Raw genomic sequence first — 19,505 nt, 5'->3', positions numbered from 1 at the left:
CAGTGGTTCTGCCATTGGTTCTCAGCAAGATCTACCTGGAGATATTTTTTAAAATACCAACATCCAGGTCCCACCCTCAGAGATGCTGATTCATTTGGTACATTCTAAGGACTATGTAAATGATTTAATAAAAAATGATTCCTGTTAGAAAAAGCACAGAGCCAAATGTGTGGCCTGCCTCTAGTAATGTGTGGCCTGCCTCTAGTAATGTGTGGCCTGCCTCTAGTAATGTGTGGCCTGCTTCTAGTAAATGTTCTTGGTCACACTGCTACCATTCAGGCTCAAGTTCTCACTTTTAATTTCCTTTCACTTTTCCTGTCCACATGTTCTCTGTCTTGACTTTCTTATTTTGCACAATCTTGGTTTGCTTAATAAACTGCTCACAATTCATTCTGGAACAAAATTTCAATAAATAAACAATTTAGAAGAGGAGGACACACAGATTAATGCAAATAAATGAGTTATAATTGTAAAATTTATATTTATGAATAGGGTACCTGACAGGAGAGAGAGAGTTATCTGAAGATTTTTAAGTCACCCATGTTTGTTGACATCCCTGTCCTAATAGATGAGTTTCAGTAGCACAAGTTTCTTTTCTATGTCTTGCAACAAGCTAAGCTCTTTCCTAATTTTGAAAATAGAACTGATCTTGCAGACCGCAAGAGGTCTATCAGTCCATAACAATCCTTTAAGAAGAGTTTTTAATATCATCAGAATGATTCTGAGAATTTGCAAGATTCTGAGTTGGCTCCTAATGACCAAAGATGTATTAAATTATGCTCAATTATGATTTAAGAGAATTTACAATTGTTAAGAAAAATTCTATGCAAATTGACATTGTAACTTATGGGTGATGATAGAAACAACAATGACAACATAAAAGTACTAACACTAGTATCAGTATTAATAATAATGTGTGCTAGAATGTCTTTTACCTTCACACAACAATTCTATAGTAAGTACTATTATTATCCCCATTTGACAGAAAACTGAGACCCTCACCATCCATCAAATAAACATTTTTAAGTTCCAATAGCCAGGCCACACATCCACACTAATTAAATCTGACCTTTTGGGAATACTACAGAACTTTCAGCCATCAATCATTTTTAAAATTTCCTAGGTGATTCCAATGTGCAGCCAAGTTTGAGCATCAGTGCTCTTGAGTACTAAATACTTAGGCTATCTTAGTTTAGTTTCCCACAGAAAAACCTTCTGTAAATTATACTTTGAGCTTTTATTGAGGTTCTGTACCAAAAAAAATGTTACATGCAATTTACCCTTTCATTTGCTGGAAAACCACTATGTGGCTCAATATTACCTGTATCATATATCTTATGATCATTTTTAAATTGTTTTACAATTTCTTCCTTGGAGAACTGCTTCTGTTTATAAATTATTATTCTTCTCTCTACCAAGTGTAGAGAGGTGGGTCACTGATCATGTTTTTTTTTTTTTCTTTCTGATTTAACTTCCAGGACTTCCAGGAAGCTCTTCGTTAAACTAACACATTGGTTACAAAACTCTACTACCTATTAAGATTAGAGTATACTTTTTCCTACTTTTGTTCTTAGTTTAAATTTGCTTGTTCATTTTGTTTCAATTCAACCTATGTTCTCTGTAAAATCGGTTTTTTGAGCAAATGGGACCATATATATATGTGTGTGTGTATATATATATATACACACACACATATATATACACACACACACATATGTACACACATATATATGCACACATATATGTGTGTATATATATACACGTGTGTATATATATACATGATCCTCTCTCTCCTCTCTCTCATATATATATGTGTGTGTACATATATATGTGTATATATGTGTGTACATATATGTGTGTATATATGTGTGTGTACATATATGTGTGTATATATGTGTGTATATATGTGTGTGTACATATATGTGTGTGTATATATGTGTGTGTACATATATGTGTGTATATATATGTGTGTGTGTACATATATATGTGTGTGTATATATATATGAAAGAGAGAGAGAGAGGAGAATGCCAAGACTGACATAAAAGTTTACACAAATGCTGATCTGAAATATTTCAGCTTCCAAATTATAATATTTATTTTCAAGTAGTACCATAGGAAGAATCAGACTAGTTAGGTATTCTTGACTGGTGACTGTTGATGACAAATTGTCTCAACACAGCATAGCATATCATAGTGTTAGACTAAAATACAGACATATCTATATGAAATAAAAGGTCAATTTCATAGTATTTAGAATATGTATATTTGCCTTTAGTGATTCCATATTTTTCCTTCTTGACCTCTTCTTTTTGTTTGTCTTCATTTTCATTTTTAATGATGTCAGCATTATTCTCTAGTCCTTCCTTTGGAAGTGTGTTGGGCAAAAAGAAAAAAGGAATGGCAGTGAGCACGTTAACTCCTGCACAAATCAGAAAGCCAAACCACCATGCACCAACCCAACGAGTGTCAGTGGGAGTTATGATCAGATCATCTGTAAAAAAATACACACACTGTTATTAGCTTAAGTCAGTATTTTCTGTATGAACTATAGAAAATTATTAAAATTAGAATTATCGGGTCCCAACCAACTATAAAATTGGCTTATAATTCAGACACTGATAAAATTTTTCTAATAATATGTGGTGTTATAATATTGTCTAGTAATAAATTAGGCTGGTTATCTGTCTATCATGTAAGGGATTTAAAAGCAGGTATTAACTAAACAGCTACAAGTTCTACTTCATCATCAAGAAATGATTGCTTAAAGTTCTATTTTGTCATCAACAAATGATTGCTTAATTGAAATAAATTCAAACCTACATGCTTAAATTTTGTAAAACCAAGAAATATAGTTGAAGTGCACTAGAAATAGCATGTGATTCTGTGTCAGATTAGCATTTTATTTTGCTCTACTGCTTTCTGGTTTGGAATATTTGAAAAGTTATTTAAATTCCTCCACTAGAGTTTCTCACTTTTAAAGTAGAGATCATTTATCAAATTGAAGGTCAAGTAAGGCCATGATTATATATGATAACATACCTGAGATGCTTTGTATAGTCTAGACACTGTACAAATAGATTTTATTGAATTACCTGTGTTCACAGATCCAGTGTCAACATAAACATTTGCACAGAATGATGCCAGCAAAAGTCCAATCAAAGGACCAATAATAGCTCCTGTTTCTACAAGCCCTAAAAATAAATAAAAGTATAAGGTTATAGTACAGTTATATGCCCACATAAAGAGTTCTAGGTCTATGAAAAGCCTGAAGATTGAATATTTTTGCCTTGGATACTTTTGACTAGATATACAATTTATATGAAAGTTAAGCTTGATGTACATATAAATGATGGTTGTTTCTGTAAATGTTGAAAAAGAAGCCTCATAATTTAAAGCCACTTTCCCCGGCCTCCAAATTCCCTTTCATGCTGGGTCACAGGTAGAGATTTGCTGTAGTAGCACAGGCAGTCCCAGCTGGGATCATGCCGTTGACTAGGTCTTGATATAACCAAGGTCCTGTTAATTCATCCCACAGGCATGTTTTGGGAGGAATTCTAAAGCAATACCATCTTATAATGGATTTCTCATGGCACATTCCTCAAGTTTCACTCTCAGATCTGCAACTTGAAACTTCCTTCTGGCTATGTCCTCATTATTATTATATGATACAAGCCTTTGATTTTATCATGTTCTCCTTCCTTTACTTCCACAGTTTTATTTTCCATGTCCATCAGTCCTATCTGTCTTCACTTGAATTCTTATCCATTAAAATTTCATCATCAGCTGTCTCATCACTTGTCTACAATTCAGAACCTATGCTGAACTCTCCCTGATCTCTGAAAATCCAGACATGAGCTTCTTCAACTTTCTTCCTGTTCACTTCAAAATTTGGCTTTGCCTATTATCTCTGCCTTCTCCATGGTTCTTGGAGAACCCACCCTATACACACCTAACTTCTTGGTTCCAACCCCTTCTATCTTCTCTAAGGTTTTGCTCTACCAAATACTCCCTCTCTTGTGCGCGTTCAATTTCCCCGTAGCCAATGATTCTACAAAATCTCAAATCCACCCTGCTTTCTCTCCTTTCACTATACTCTCTGCCTCTGCTTCCTCACCTCTCACTCACTTTACTCAAATCCTTTTACATTCTCCTCCAAATACTCTCAGGTAGCCCCAGTGATCTCTTTGTCACTAATTTAGTGTCCTTTTTTGGTCTTCATCTTCCTAGCTTTCTAGGTTATTTGACATTGCTGGCCAACTCCTCTTTTTACATTTCTTCCTAAGAGTTTCATTAAACTATACATGTACTGTTTCATTGTGCTCTTATGAGTATTCCTTCTTTGATTTTCCTTTCTCCTATTCTATTTACTAAGTAAAAGTCTTTCCCAGTATTTTATCCTAATATCTCTCAGTATATATATGTTCTTCCAAAGCAACCTTATTTCTCCCTCTTGATTTCATTTATTACCTCTCCATTTTTTTTTTTTTTTTTTTGAGATGGAGTTTCACTCTTATTGCTCAGGCTGGAGTGCTCACTGCAACCTCCACCTCCCGGGTTCAAGTGATTCTCCTGTCTCAGCCTACTGAGTAGCTGGGATTATAGGCACATGCCACCACACCTGGCCAATTTTTGTACTTTTAGTAGAGATGGGGTTTTATCATATTGGACAGGCTGGTCTTGAACTCCTGACCTCAGATGATCTGCCTGCCTCAGCCTCCTGAGTAGCTGGGATTACAGGCGCATACCACCACACTCGGCTAATTTTTGTGTTTTTAGTAGAGACGGGGTTTCATCATATTGATCAGGCTGGTCTCGAACTCCTGACCGCAGATGATTTGTCCGCCTCAGCCTCCCAAAGTGCTGGGATTACAGGCATGAGCCACCACACCTGGTCAATTCTCCAACTTTTAACCTAGTTTTTATATTCTCTTCTAAACTCCAGAGCCACACATGGAACTGTTTTCTTGGTGTAGAGCTATTTGATTTATAGTTATTTGGTTATGGATACACACATGAACACACACTATATATGTATATACATATATATACACACACTATATATATATAGTACTAATAATTATGTAGTTCTTTATTTACTAACCTTGTGTGGACCACATCATCCTCATTTTAATATGTATAGAGATTATCACAGCTACATTTACATATAATACACCCTAGTATTTGTTGAATAAAGAAATAGACATCATAGCAAGGTGTTTGTTAATTTATTGTAGGAGAGTGTTTGCATTCTTTTAATATAAGTTCGTGAAGGAAGTTAAAAGGACTGACTAGAAAATCACTGAAAAAGATTATTGCAAAATTAATGAGTTGCCAAAATGTGTGAAAAGTCACTTGGGTTAATGATCCCTCAATATTTTCATCCATCTGGATTATGTGTAATCATTTCCATCTTCTCTCACCCTCTTTGACTTTTTTAGTTTTTAAAAGATATGCCTACATACATTAATGGCAAAATGTCCCTATACTAAACGTTATGAGTTTATGACCAACTATTGATAGAATAACAAAAAATATAAGCAAGTCATGCATAATAAATTAAGAATATTTCAGAGATTGGAAGGCAGCACAAGAAAGTGGGTCTTAAGTTGGCTATTGTTCCAGGTGACCTACATGGATTTTAAAATGGTAATTTCAAGAAACATAAACAAAAAGATGAAGACGTATTTGTGAAAAATATGAAGAAGCCTGATTATATGGAGAGATCATTAAGAAGAGAAACTGTATAGAAACTAAGTAAGTGAATGTCATGCACAGCCATGAGTAATAAGTGGACAGACCAGATTTAATAAATGAGGAGCTTATTTGTGTCATATAGTAGAGAAGACATGATTAAAACAATGCTTGAGAAAAATTATATTGCAAGAATGTTTCTTAAAAACTGAGAAAATAAAATTCTGAAGAGAAAATAATTAATAAAGAGAACCTACAGACAAAGTAATGAGAACCTCAACAAAAACAGAGGTAGTGAAAATAGCGAGAAAGGTTTTGAATGCACAGAACATTTTAGAGAAAACATTTGCAAATCTCTTAACAGATTGGATGTAGTGTGGTGCCAAGCAAATGAAAGGGTCACCTCCAGGGGCACTAGACTTGTGGTATTTCCAATAGTAGAAAGTAGATTTATTAACAAAGTGGCTCATTGTCATTTAGCATATCTCATCTCCATTCAACAAACTTTTATGGAAGGCCAACTGTGCCAAGACACTCTACTCATCATTGTGGAAATCACTAAGACTACAAAAATATAACTAATTTCTAACCTCAAGGAACATATTGCCCTGAAAAGAAGCTAAGGTAGATTTCCATACTTACCAATATATAAAGGAGAATTTTCAAATTTGGCAAAATCTTCTATATAGGAAATACCCAAAGGCAGGATGGGAGTTTCACCCATTCCACGTACAATATTGCCTACTAGCACATACACCCACATTAATGATTTAACTTCCTTTGTACACTCTGCATTTAAAAAAAAAAGACATGACATTAGCGCTTTGACAATAAAGTGTCAGTAATATTAATTCTATGTTTTCTGTAGGCATTTCACAGTTATATGACCATGGCCCCTTGTCAATGATTTATATTACTATTCCAAAAATGACTTCTCAGGGCACCCCTAGTGCATTTTCTGACAGTGGACTTGACTATGGACAAGTGTAAGTGATATGCTGGAGCCAGTCCCTACTGAGTTGGGAGAGATGAGTATACACACCTCCTCCCAACTCAGTGTTCAGTGACACCTCATTGGTAGTTTCATAGCAGTGTTACACCACAGAAATTGGCAAACATTAAAAATCAAAAAGATTCAGTTTCTCCACAACTCCTGGACTCATTCAGCTGCTACAAGTGCTTCCCCATTCCTACCCAACTTTGGGGAGACAAAAATATATTTCTCTAGAATTGGTACTATATTTATAAGATTTAAACAAAAGTTCGCTAAAGTGTGAATTCTCTACAGCTCTAATTATTTCATAGAAACTAAAAATATTTAACTGGGTAATCATCATAGGTTCTCTATAGAGCATGTTGTATACTGTAACCACCAAATAACTTTCAATACAGAAATCCACCCCAATCTTTGGAGCCGCAGCTGCTTAGTAGAGTAACAAAGACTAGACCAAAGGGAATAGAAACTGAGAAAGATAGGGAGATCTCTGAAGGATTCTGTAAATCTCTTTGCCATCTATGTTCTAAGCCAAAATAGCTGGTAAGCTGTGAGGAAGCTCTGTGGAGTCCCGTTTTCAGGGACGTGAAGGACAATGCACTCTCACCTCCTATAAATTGGCCAGGTGAGACTGTGAGGTCCTGACCACAGCTGGGTCCAGGAATTTCTTGTGAGTGCTATCTCTCTGTTATTTCCAGTCAGAAAATAATAGTCTCTATTTCTAGGTATTCAGATTTTTTGTGTGATGCACAAAGTGATTTGTGTCTAGAGATCACAGGCAAACTCTAGGCCTATTCTAGGGCAAAATTGAAAGCATCAATCCACCTTCCTGGAGATGTGCCAGAATGGGAAGGTTTTGCTATATCCACAATGAAGCCGACTAGCACCTGGGTCAGTCTTTGGCAATAGCCAGCTCAGGAAGAGAACACAGGCCACTGTTAATGCCATTGTTTTCCTTTGTTTCCCCCATGGGGGTTCTTTGGCTTCTTCTGACAGATATTTTTCAACTTTTTGAAACTGTTTTGGTTTCCTGACTCAATGATGGTCATGAAATTCCTGCCCTTGTGGACTACTGCAATTTCCACGAACATGAATCCAGAATAAAAATGTCCCCGTAAAAATGTTGACTCATCAGAGTCATCTCCAGACCAAGTATAACCAGAAGATTATACAAGTCTCTTAGCAGAAGGGACAGAAGGGGCAGAAGCCAGTACATTGGTGCCTAGGGCTACCAGAAGCTGAAAGAAGCACTGCTATTGTGTAGAATTTTAAAGCACTGTCTCCAGTAGAGGGGGAAAAAAAAAGAGCAGAAAGACAAGTTCCTAAGTCAATAGAAAGGGAATAGAGTAAGTCAGAACTATAGCGTACTTGCCTGTTTTCCCTGCTATTAAAGATCAGTGATAGAACACAAATCTCTTGAATTTTGTTTCTGTCTCTAGTTCCTATTTACATAATCATATACACCAAATCATCAGCATAAATCCATCCTTCTAAGATGTTTTCCTCTGTGGGATGAACTTAACAGTGGTCCTTGGATAGATGTCTTTGACTTTTTTTTGAGACAGAGTCTCACTCTGTTGCCCAGGCTGGAGTGCAATGGCGCAATCTTGGATCACTGCAACCTCCGCCACCTGGGTTTAAGCGATTCTCCAGCCTCGGCCTCCTGAGTAGCTGGGATTACAGGTGCCTGCTACCATGCTTGGCTAATTTTTGTATTTTTTAATAGAGGTGGGGTTTCACCATGTTGGCCAGGCTGGTCTCGAACTCCTGACCTCAGGTGATCCATCCGTCTCAGCCTCCCAAAGTGCTGGGATTACAGGCGTGAGCCACTGCACCCGGCCCTTTGACTCATTTTTAGATAACATGTTAATAAATAAACAAGGAACTCTCAATAAATACATTCAAATATAAGAAAAATAACATTCTTTATTATTAGCTATTCTTATTGCCCATTGTAACTCCTTTGGAAGTTCCTGGAGAGAGAACATACCTTTGTTTATTTATCTAACTCAATCAATATCTCATTCAAGCCCCTCAGCAGAAAGTGTTTAGTTATAAGTTCGCTGAACAAAAGTCAATACAATGAAGTAGACAACCTGATGGATCCTGCGTTGGTCTTAAAATCTGGGTTCCATTTTCCATACACAAGAAACTGTTTGAGGACAAGTTGCCTGAAACTGAAACTGTAGATTCATATTCATATCTGTATAAACACAGGGAAAATGAGTTTATTTTAAGAAAGTAATGAGGACAATGTGGGCAATGTGCAGATTGTTACCTTCTGCTTCCCATACAACACAATATCCAAATCCAGTAAAAATGGCTTTTCATCCTTGGCATCCAAGTTATCATAAGTTAATATCATCAAAAAACTTGCCACTTTCAGTAAATGTACAATCGTTTTATACTTAGCTTTCAATAATCTGCCTGTGGATGATCTACCTTTAGATTATCAAATATCAACCTTCTTTGATTTTTAGGTTATGATTTCCTGGATATAATTATTATGAGATAAGGAACACAAACTTTAAAAAATGTGACATTCAATAATGCATAATTAAGAAGATAAATGCTTTGGAAGGAATAACAACAAAACAAGCCTTCAACTTGGCATTCTCTAAAGTTTGCTCAGAAGAAGCGAAACCTCCAGTTTCTGAGAAACCCTACAATAATTCCTCCATGCGTTTCATAAACCCCTAAAAAAAACAAAATATTTGTCCATCATAATGAGAGGCCTTAAGAGAATCTCAATCACCATGACACATAATGTAGACTTTTTCTCTTCTCATAAGAACAAATGGATTAATAAACTATGACCATTTAATTTAAGCAAATTACCACAAGATCCACATGCTTTTCCTCAGAAAGTAAATTACATGCTGTAAGATGGAAAAAAAAAAAGTATGTTCAAAGTATGTTCAGTGAAGTCTCTGTTTGTTAGAAATAATGCTGGATTGTTTTCTGTGTTTCTATTAAATAAGGTAGCCAGAAGAAAACTTGCCCTTCTGAGTTCTACAAAAGCTAGAGTGTTATGCTTGGATGCCACCGATAGTCTTAATTTCTGTGCTATAGGATATAATAAAAAGGCTCAAAATACCTTCCCCTTAGAACAATTGCTCAGTGATGCCCAAAGAGTTTGGCTGTGAACTATAGACAAAGGCTTCTGTCTCCATACTCACAATCCTATGAGACATGACAACCTCAAGGAAATAACACCTTTGGCAGGTGGTAGAAAGAAATGTATACAGTAGCTGAATATTACTTGACTTTGTTTTGGATAGGCTAAGAAATAAAAGAAAAGGAAAGACTCTGCTTAGAAACTCTGATCCCTTCAAAAATACTTTAAAAGAGAAAATATGTTTTGTTAATTTATCCACTAAAAATCCAATAACTCAAAGTCTATTCATTCCCAAAGCATCAGCAAAATGACGATAAATAGATTTTCAAACAGAATGGGAAAAGGCATGATTCCACAAGGATAAAAAAAATAGGGAATTTTACAATAAAAGAGAGCTCAACAAGATTTTCAAAATGGAAAAGCAGGTAACTGAGTGGTCACTGAAATAAAAGATATGAGAAGTGCAACTGTAAGTGCCTGCAAGGAAGCAATGCTGCAAAGCCCAGGAACATTCAGGCAAGATACTTAAATGCAAAAGTGAGTATGATCCAAAACAATAAGAGTGCAAACATTTTGGTTTAAAGTTTGTTTAAGAAACATTCAACTCCCAGAGACATCCCCTGCCACTCCAACTGAAAATGTTCATTGACTCCAGAGTCTGGAGAGGCACACTGAGCATAGAAAGGCAATACAAAAAAATTGGGGGTATTAAGTTAAAAAAAATCTACATATCTACATATTAAACAGTGAGATTCCAACTTCCATTTGGCTGGTAGCTAAGCTTCTGCCTCCCAAGGAACAGATTGATGAATTCCTGTCTAGGATAACAGGTTATCTGCAATTCTGAGCCATGTGCGAAACAGCCAGTCCCTGCATAATCACTCTACAAAGAAGTCCTCCTTTAACCAAGTCCTACACATATTTACAGAACTTCCAGCTGGCTTCTTGTTGTTGTTATTCTTCCCTCTTAAATGTGAATAGATAACAAACAACCACCAGATATATGAGAGAAGTCTGTAACAGTAAAGACAGCTACAAACAAATAAAAAAATGGTACACTTGGAGGAGCCAGAGACCAAGAAGAAAGATGAACAAAATTTAGATGGGAAGAGATAATGCATTCTTGAAAGAATAGTATGTTCCTTAAAAAGGGACATTCAAAGAATAAGAGCCCTTGAAAATTAAAAATGTGGTAGCATAAGCTAGAAAGCCATTCAAAGGCATGGAAAATAAAGTTAAATCTCCCAGAAAGTAACAAGAAGACAAGAGGACAAAAAAGTAGGGATAAAAGATGAGAAAAACATAAGGTTAATACAGGATGTCCAATATTCAAGTAATAGAAGATCTAGAAAGAGAAAACAGTGTTATGAAAGAAGGTATAGGGGAGATATTATCAAAGAAATAACAAAAGTAACTTTTCCAAATGTCCAGATTGAAGGCTCCTGGCACAATGGAGGAGACAGATTTATACCAAGACAATTATCATGAATTTTGGACTTGGAGCTTAAAAGAAAATTCCAATAGTTTCCACTGAAAGAAAACTGATCACAGAGATTAGAACGGCATAGGATTCTGAATAATAACACTTGATTACAAGTGTTAGATAGAGCTAGAAAACATTGGGGGAAATGTCTTCAAAATCCCTAGGGAAAATATTTCCAATCTAGAATTTTATCCAAGCCAAAGTAACAATCAAATATGGGAGTAAAATAGGAGTATTTTCAGATATACAAAGTCTTACATTTTATATTTCTCTTGTATACTTTCTTGGAAAGCTACTAGATTATTTTCTTCACAAAAACAAGTGAAGAGGAAAGAGGAAAGCAGGAGACATGACATCCCAGAAAATGAATAACTGAATGTATGAAACAGGTAAAAAGCAAATTCTCAAGGATAATAATGAGGGAAAATACCAAGGAAATAGCAATGCAGCAGGCCTAGAGAATTCCAAGTTCAGATTGCAGATGGAGAATTGAAAGTGATATGTGAGGAATCTCCAAGACAAAAATAATACACTGTGATATGGATAAGAATATTGAGGAGACATTTGCCCTACCAGTGGAGAATTTGGTGATGAATTCGTGAACAATACAAAGAAAGCTAACCATATGATATAATGAGGTAATTATTAAATCTAGGGAAAATAAAAAGTTATATAAGTAAAGAATGATAAGCGCATGGTTCAGTGGTAAAAAAGATTTACATAATTATACAAATGTAAATAGTAAAAATGATTTTATAGTAGGAATTCAATACATATTGTGTAACACTAATGTATAGACATATCTCAGAGACATTGCACGTTTGGTTCCAGATTGCCACAATAAAGTGAATAACACAATAAAGCAACTCACATGAATTTTTTAAATTTTCTAATGCATATAAAAGTTATGTTTGCACTATATTGTAGCCTATTAAGTGTGCAATAGCATTATGTCTGAAACACAATGTACACACAGTAATTGAAAATGTTTTATTGCTAAAAGATGCTAACAATCATCTGGGCCTTCAGCGAGTCATAATCTTCTGCTGGTAGAGGCTTTAGCCTCCACGTTGATGGCTGCTGGCTGATCAGGGTAGCGGCTGCTGAAGGTTGGGGGAGCTGTGGAAATTTCTTAAAATAAGACAGTGATGAAGTTTCCTGTGGCAATTGACTCTTCCTTTCACAAAAGTTTTTTCTGTAGCACATAATGCTGTTTTGTTGTTGTTGTTTGTTTTTGAGACGGAGTCTCGCTATGTCGCCCAGGCTGGAGTGCAAGTGGCACGATCTCGGCGCACTGCAAGCTCTGCCTCCCGGGTTCACGCCATTCTCCTGCCTCAGCCTCCTGAGTAGCTGGGACTACAGGTGCCCACCACCACGCCTGGCTAATTTTTTTGTGTTTTTAGTAGAGACGGGGTTTCACCGTGTTAGCCAGGATGGTCTTGATCTCCTGACCTCGTGATCCGCCCGCCTTGGCCTTTCAAAGTGCTAGGATTATAGGCGTGAGCCACCGCGCCCAGCCACACATAATGCTGTTTGATAGCATTTTACCCACAGTAGAACTTCTTCCAAAATTGGAGTCAATCCTTGCAAGTCTAACTTTGTGTAATGTTCTAAAACATTAGTTGTCATTTCAACAGTTTTCACAGGCTCTTCATCAGTAGTAGATTCCATCACAGGAAGCCACATTATTTGCTTGTCCATAAACAGAAAGTCTTCATTTATTCAAGTTTTATTATGAGATTGCAGCAATTAAGTCACATCTTCAGGTTCCATCTTAAATTCTAGTTCTCTTTCTCTTTCCACATCTGCAGTGACTTCCTCCACTAAAGTCTTGTGACTTCCTTCACTGAAATCTTGAACCCCTCAGGGTTATCCAAGAGGATTTGAGTCAACTTTTCAAAATTCCTGTTAATGTTGAGATTTTGCCCTCCTCTCCTTTTCCTAGTGGAATGTAGAATAGTGAATTCTTTCGAGAAGGTTTTCAATTTATGTTACTTAGATCCATCAGAAGAATCACTATTTATAACAGCAATATCCTTACAAACTGTGTGTCTTACATAATGAGACTTGAAAGTCCAAGTTACTCCTGATTTATGGCCACACAATGGATGTTGTGTTAGCAGGCATGAAAACAACATTCATCTCCATGTACATCTCCATCAGAGCTCCTGGGCAACTAGATGCATTGTCAATTAGCAGTAATATTTTGAAAAGACTTCTCCTCCCTATCTCTGAAAGTCCAAGATGGCATCTTCTTTCAAAAGAAGGCTGTTTCCACTTCGGGAGGCCGAGGCAGACAGATCACCTGAGGTCTGAAGTTTGAGACCAGCCTGACCAACATGGTGAAACTCCGTCACTACAAAAAATACAAAAATTAACTGGGCGTGGTGGTAGGTGCCTGTGATCCCAGCTACTTGGGAGGCTGAGGCAGGAGAATCACTTGAACCCAGGAGGCAACGGTTGCAGTGAGCTGAGATCATGCTAGCCGGGCGTGGTGGTAGACGCCCGTAATCCCAGCTACTTAGGAGGCTGAGGCAGGAGAATCGCTTCAACCCAGGAGTCAAAGGTTGCAGTGAGCTGAGATCACGCCACTGCACTCCAGCCTGAGCAACAGCATGAGACTCCATCTCAAAAAGAAGAAAGAAGAAGGAGAGGGCGAAGGAGAAGGAGAAGAAGAAGGAGGAGGAGGAGGAAGAGGAGGAGAAGGAGAAGAAGAGGAGGAAGGAGGAGGAGAAGAAGAAGAAGAGGAAGAAGAAGAGGAGGAGGAGGAAGGAGAAGAAGAAGGCGGCTGTTTCATCCACATTGAAAATCTGTTATTTAGTGTAGCCACCTTCATCAATTAACTTAGCTAGATCTTCTGGATAACTTGCTGCAGCTTCTCCATCAGCACTTGCTGCTTCACCTTGCACTTTTATGTTATAAAGACAGCTTCTTTCCTTAAACCTCATGAACCCACCTCTCTTGGCTTAAAAATTTCCTTCTGCAGCTTCCTAATCTCTCTTAACTTTCGTAGAATAGAAGAGAGAGTCTTGCTCTTCTGGCTCAAGGGAATATTGTGGCTGGCTTAATCTTCTGTTCAGACTACTCAAACTTTCTCCATCTCAGCAATAAGACTGTTTCACTTTCTAATCATTTGTGTCTTCCTTGAAATAGCACTTTTTCCTTGTGTTCACAGCTTGGCTATTTGGTGCAAGTGGCTTAGCTTTGGGCCTATTTTGGCTTTCAACTTGCCCTCCTCGCTGAGCTTAATGATTTCTAGCTTTTGATTTAAAGTGAGAAATGTGCAACTCTTTCTTTCACTTCAACACCTGAAGGCCACAATAGGGTTATTATAATAATTGGCCTAATTTCAATATTTTTGTATCTAGGGTTATAAGGGGGCCCAAGGAAAGGGCAAAAAATGGGGCAATGGCTGGTCAGTGGAGCAGTCAGAACACACACAACATTTGTTGATTACGTTCACCATCTTAAGACCAGCACGGTGGCTCACACCTGTAATCCCAACATTTTGAGAGTCTGAGGCAGGCGCATTGCTTGAACCCAGGAGTTCAGGACCAGCCAGGGCAATATGGTGAAATCCTGTCTCTACCAAAAAAATATATATATATATACAAAAATTAGCCAGGCATGGTGGCACGTGCCTGTAGTTTCAGCCACTGGAGAGGCTGAAGTGAGAGGATCACCTGAGCCTGTGGAGGTCAAAGCTACAGTGAGTGAGATCGCACCACTACACCCCACCTTGGGCGTCACTGTATCTCTAAAAAGAAATACATAAATAAATAAATCACCATCTTAAATGGGCATAAGTTAGTGGCACATCAAAACAATTACATTAGTAATATCAATGATCACTAATCACAGATCACCATAACAGATATAAAAATAATGCAAAAGTTTGAAATATTGCAATAATTATCAAATATGACCCAGACACAAAGTGAGCACATGCTGTTGGAAAAATGATTCTAATCTTCAACGTAGGGTTGCAATAAACCTTCAATTTGTGAGAAATGCAATATCTGCAAAGTGCAATAAAGTGAAATGCAGTAAAGCAGGGTATGCCAGGATTCAAAACTAATAGAATAACATTTAGTTAGAAATACAGAGGCAAGGCTGGGCCAGGTGGCTCATGCCTGTAATCCCGCACTTTGGGAGGCCGAGGTGGGCGGATTGCTTGAACCCAGGTGTTCCAGACCAGCCTGGCCAACTTGGGGAAACCCCATCTCTACTAAAAATACAAAAATTAACTGAGTGTAGTGGCATGCACCTATAATCCCAGCTACTCGGGAGGCTGAGGCAGGAGAATCACTTGAACCCAGGAGGCAGAGGTTTCAGTGAACCGGGAGATGGCGCCACTGCACTCCAGCCTGGGCGACAGAGTGAGTGAGACTGTCTCAACAAAAATAAAAACAGAGGCCGAGGCGGGCGGGTCAAGAGGTTAGGAGATCGAGACCATCCTGGCTAACACAGTGAAACCCCGTCTCTACTAAAAATGCAAAAAATTAGCCAGGCATGGTACCTGTAGTCCCAGCTACTCAGGAGGCTTGAGACAGGAGAGTTGCTTGAACCTGGGAGGTGGAGGTTGCAGTGACCCGAGATCACACCACTGCACTCCAGCCTGGGTGACAGAGCAAGACTGTCTCAAAAAAATAATAATAAATAATAAAAAAAAAAACAGAAAAAAAAGAAAGAAATTGGTGGCAAATACAACAAAGAGCTAAAAGTTATAAGCGCTTGCCTCTGGAAAGCAGTAATAAGTGACAAGGGAGAACTTTTTGTCAATGTAAGCTTTTTTGTAATAGTTTTTATTTTTATGACTTTGTACATAGTTACTTTGGTAAAAATTAAAAGAAAAATCAGCCTTCAGACTGCTCTGTCTCTTGGTGATCTGCAATTAAGCAGAATCTCATTATTAATTAGAAGTATTTACATGGTCCTGAGAAGGGAATAATCCCAAGTTTGGGCTGGTCCTGAGAATCTTTTCACCAGACTCAACTCCACAAGAAAAGGTTCCAAATCCCCATTGTGTAAATTGACAAAACTGACCACTTAAGTGGAAGTGAGGCAGCCAAGATCACCAAATAGACAGATGGAACAGAATGTGCATCTTCCCCTTCCCATTACAGTGCCCTATGCTGTTGGAAAGCATTGCTCCTAGAGAGGAAAGTGCAACTTCATTTCCTGCAAGTGAAATTTGACCACCCAAAATTATCAGACTGGAGTACTTACTGGTTCATGAGGAAATGAGGTAGTGATTTTAAGAAACAGCCTAAGCCCATAACCACACATCCAATGCCAATCATTATAGGTCTATGCAGTTTGGTTCCAAAATAACTCACAAATATAATCAACAAAAGATTTCCTAGGAAAAAATTGAGAATAATCATTTTTAAAAGTATGAACAAAGTCTTAATTAAGAGCCTCACCCAATCATTTACATTCTAGTATTTACTGCATAACAACTATCTTAAATACTTGGATTTGTGCTAGGGTTGCATTAAATAATAAATGAATATAACACAATCCCTGCCCTGAAGAAGGGTTCTGTTTTGCAATGTAGACAGATACAGAAACAGATATCTCTGAAACACCAACATTTACAGAGGGGAGAAGAAGAGAAGCCGGTGAAAGGGACTAAAGAATGGTTCTGGGAAATTTGGAAGGCTCTATTTGTGACTATCTAGACTTGGGAAATGAGGTTCAAAAGAAGGTGTCAGCCTGCATGTGACCTCTGGCCTCTCTCTCAATGCCTACTCCATAGAACATTATCATGTTTTCCTATGCCCAGAAAGAGAAGCAAAAGTCAAATTTAGGTAGCTGAATGTTTTGTAACTCATTGTTTAAAAATATCTTCATTTTGGTCAACATGACCAAGACAGGGAGCTATTTTTTTTCTACTTCTTTCCCTAGATCAGACAATGCAGTGAAGTAAAAATTAGTAGACCCCCATTTCTACTCAGTCTTCAGTGAGTCTGGATTTGAGGAATAAAAATGGCAATGAAAAATGTATCCGCGTGTCTTAGGACGAAGCTTTAGAATAAAGAAACTAATGGGGGAAGGCCCATCTGATGGACAAATCCTTGAAGAGTGTGGAATGAAGATTTGAAAAAAACAAATATACGAGTAAGTTTTTTGCAAACCATACATTTTTAATTCAGTAAATAATATCTACCTTGCCCCCACTATATATAAAGAATGCCTCTGCAATGACTCAAGATTATAAAAATTTCAAAATTTTTTTCCTCAAGGAGTTAATAATTTTCTAAGTGGTGTATATTTTGAAAAGTTTTCTTTCCACCTGTATTTTTCTCTAGTCTGCCTTGTGTGTAGAAGATATGTCCATTTGTCCATTATTTTATATGGAGAGCGCTCCACCGCAATAACTATATCAGCCACATTGACCTCTCTAGTTTTCTAAAATCTCATCACCAAGGCCATCCGTGTTAAAGGTAGTGTCTCCAGAGGCCATTGTTTGAAATCCATATCTATTTTTTGAAAGGAGAAGAAAGGAAGAACTTTCCTTCTTCACGTAAGAGTGAGTTCATGTTTTAAACTGCCTTGCTCTATCAGGAAATAATTGCAATGAGAAAGCATGGGAAAGGGTAAGTAATTTTTTTCAAAGGTATGGAGAATGCTGCCTGTAAAACTGACTGGGGAAATATAAGCTAAGTGATACATTTATTGCCATTTGTAAATTTCACACTATTTCTAATCATCATTCTCCTCAAGCTACCTATCACCACCCACTAGTGGTAGAAATTGTTAATATATTCTACTTTATCATGAAATTTGGGGCAATCAAACATGAAGGCATTTGAGTTTTCCACTTGATGGCCTTACCACGTTCCTTCAGTTTGATAAGTTGTGGTGCCCATCTGACCACCCAACACTAAACACATCACCAGGGCACTGCTATTTTCTTCAGCCACTTACTCTAGTAATTAAAATCTCTCATATGTATTTTAAGCCTCTCTCTCTCTCTCAACTAGACTTTAGCCTACACATATTCTCTAGTTTCTCTCCAAACTTCCCAGAACATTCATCCATATTCATAGATTCCGCTTTTCCCCCCTCCCTAATCCCCTATCGTCGCTCCTACCTTCACTGCTTCCTAGCGTCTAAATTTGTTAGTGCCCTGGCAAAGATCATCAGTTATCTCCATATTATGAAACCCAGGGAATAGTTCTTCATCCTTGTCTAACTGGATATTTCTAATGCTTTTCACACTGCTGATACTTTTTTTTTTTCAAATTTCTACTCCTTTGTTTTTCATAATACCATTTTCTCCTAGTTCCCCCTCTTGTTTCTCTGACCATTCCTTCTCTTAACATAGACTCCTTTTCTTCTACCTGTGCCTTAAATGTTTGTGCAGCTCAAGATCTATTCTTTGTCCATTGTAATTATCACCCTATATCCTCTCCCTGAATAACCTCATAAATTCTCTCTGTAGTTTTAGCAAACGCCTACTTACTTGCTAATCAATAGCTCCAGCCCAGATAGTTCCCCAGTGCTTCAGACTCACATAACTGCAATGTGAACATATAACTTTGTCACCAATTGTCACCAGTAGAAGTTACAGATATGTTCAGATGACAATATGGCTGTTGCAAACAATTCAAAACATTGACACAATAATTACTTTAAAATTAGTAACTTTTTAATTTAATGGGTTGATTAAAAGTACAAATATTACTATATAAAAATTTGTTTTAATATTTTGATAATTCTACTTCAATATAATTGGCTTCCTTTGCACCCATATAGTTTTTTTTATGCAATTAAAATTATTACTCCGGGATCATATGGTGTTAGAATGCTAAAAGGGTCCTGGGCACAGAAAGGTTAATAATCCCTTCCAGTCCTCAGTGACACTCCGTCATCTAGAAAATTAAAAAGTAAATGCCATAGCAGGCACACAAAGCTCTCATTAACCCATTTCTCACCCCTGCCCATTTCTGCAGGCTCACATCCTAATCGTTTCCAACTTTATCTTGGCTAGCCAATATTATCAAGCTGAATGTTGCTTCTCACATAGGCTACTGCGCTGCATGCTTCTTAGGCTTCTTCTAGTGGAATTTTCCTCACACTTGCTTAACCTCATTTCTTCTCCTAGAAAATTTTAGTTATCCTCCGAGAGTCTGGCTTCCCTAAATGAGTCTGTGTTTCTTCTGTCCCTGTAAGACTTGTATACATCTATGCTACCAAACTTACTTCATTC

The 19,505-nt window shown here is 37.4% G+C and overlaps 1 protein-coding gene across 14 annotated transcripts in view; it reads right to left on the bottom strand.

Moving 5' to 3' along the window:
• The window catches only part of SLCO1A2 (solute carrier organic anion transporter family member 1A2), a 151,243-nt gene that overhangs the window by 29,649 nt on the left and 102,089 nt on the right, over positions 1–19,505 (bottom strand). For 10 of the 14 annotated variants that reach the window (XM_024347927.3, XM_054664485.2, XM_054664484.2 and 7 more), the window contains 5 exons: positions 16,517–16,649; positions 8,783–8,889; positions 6,335–6,481; positions 3,094–3,192; positions 2,271–2,492 (listed from right to left, as the gene is read on the bottom strand). In XM_024347927.3, coding sequence (XP_024203695.2) covers positions 2,271–2,492; positions 3,094–3,192; positions 6,335–6,481; positions 8,783–8,889; positions 16,517–16,649 — 708 coding nt within the window. Of the gene's footprint in view, positions 1–2,270; positions 2,493–3,093; positions 3,193–6,334; positions 6,482–8,782; positions 8,890–16,516; positions 16,650–18,758; positions 18,815–19,505 lie in introns of those variants that run through there. The other 4 variants (XM_063785881.1, XM_063785883.1, XM_063785882.1 and 1 more) reach the window with 2 other exon arrangements.

The sequence above is a fragment of the Pan troglodytes genome, chromosome 10, assembly GCF_028858775.2.
Source record: "Pan troglodytes isolate AG18354 chromosome 10, NHGRI_mPanTro3-v2.0_pri, whole genome shotgun sequence".
NCBI classification, from domain to species: Eukaryota; Metazoa; Chordata; class Mammalia; order Primates; family Hominidae; genus Pan; species Pan troglodytes.
This window is presented reverse-complemented; position numbering and strand designations above follow the sequence as displayed.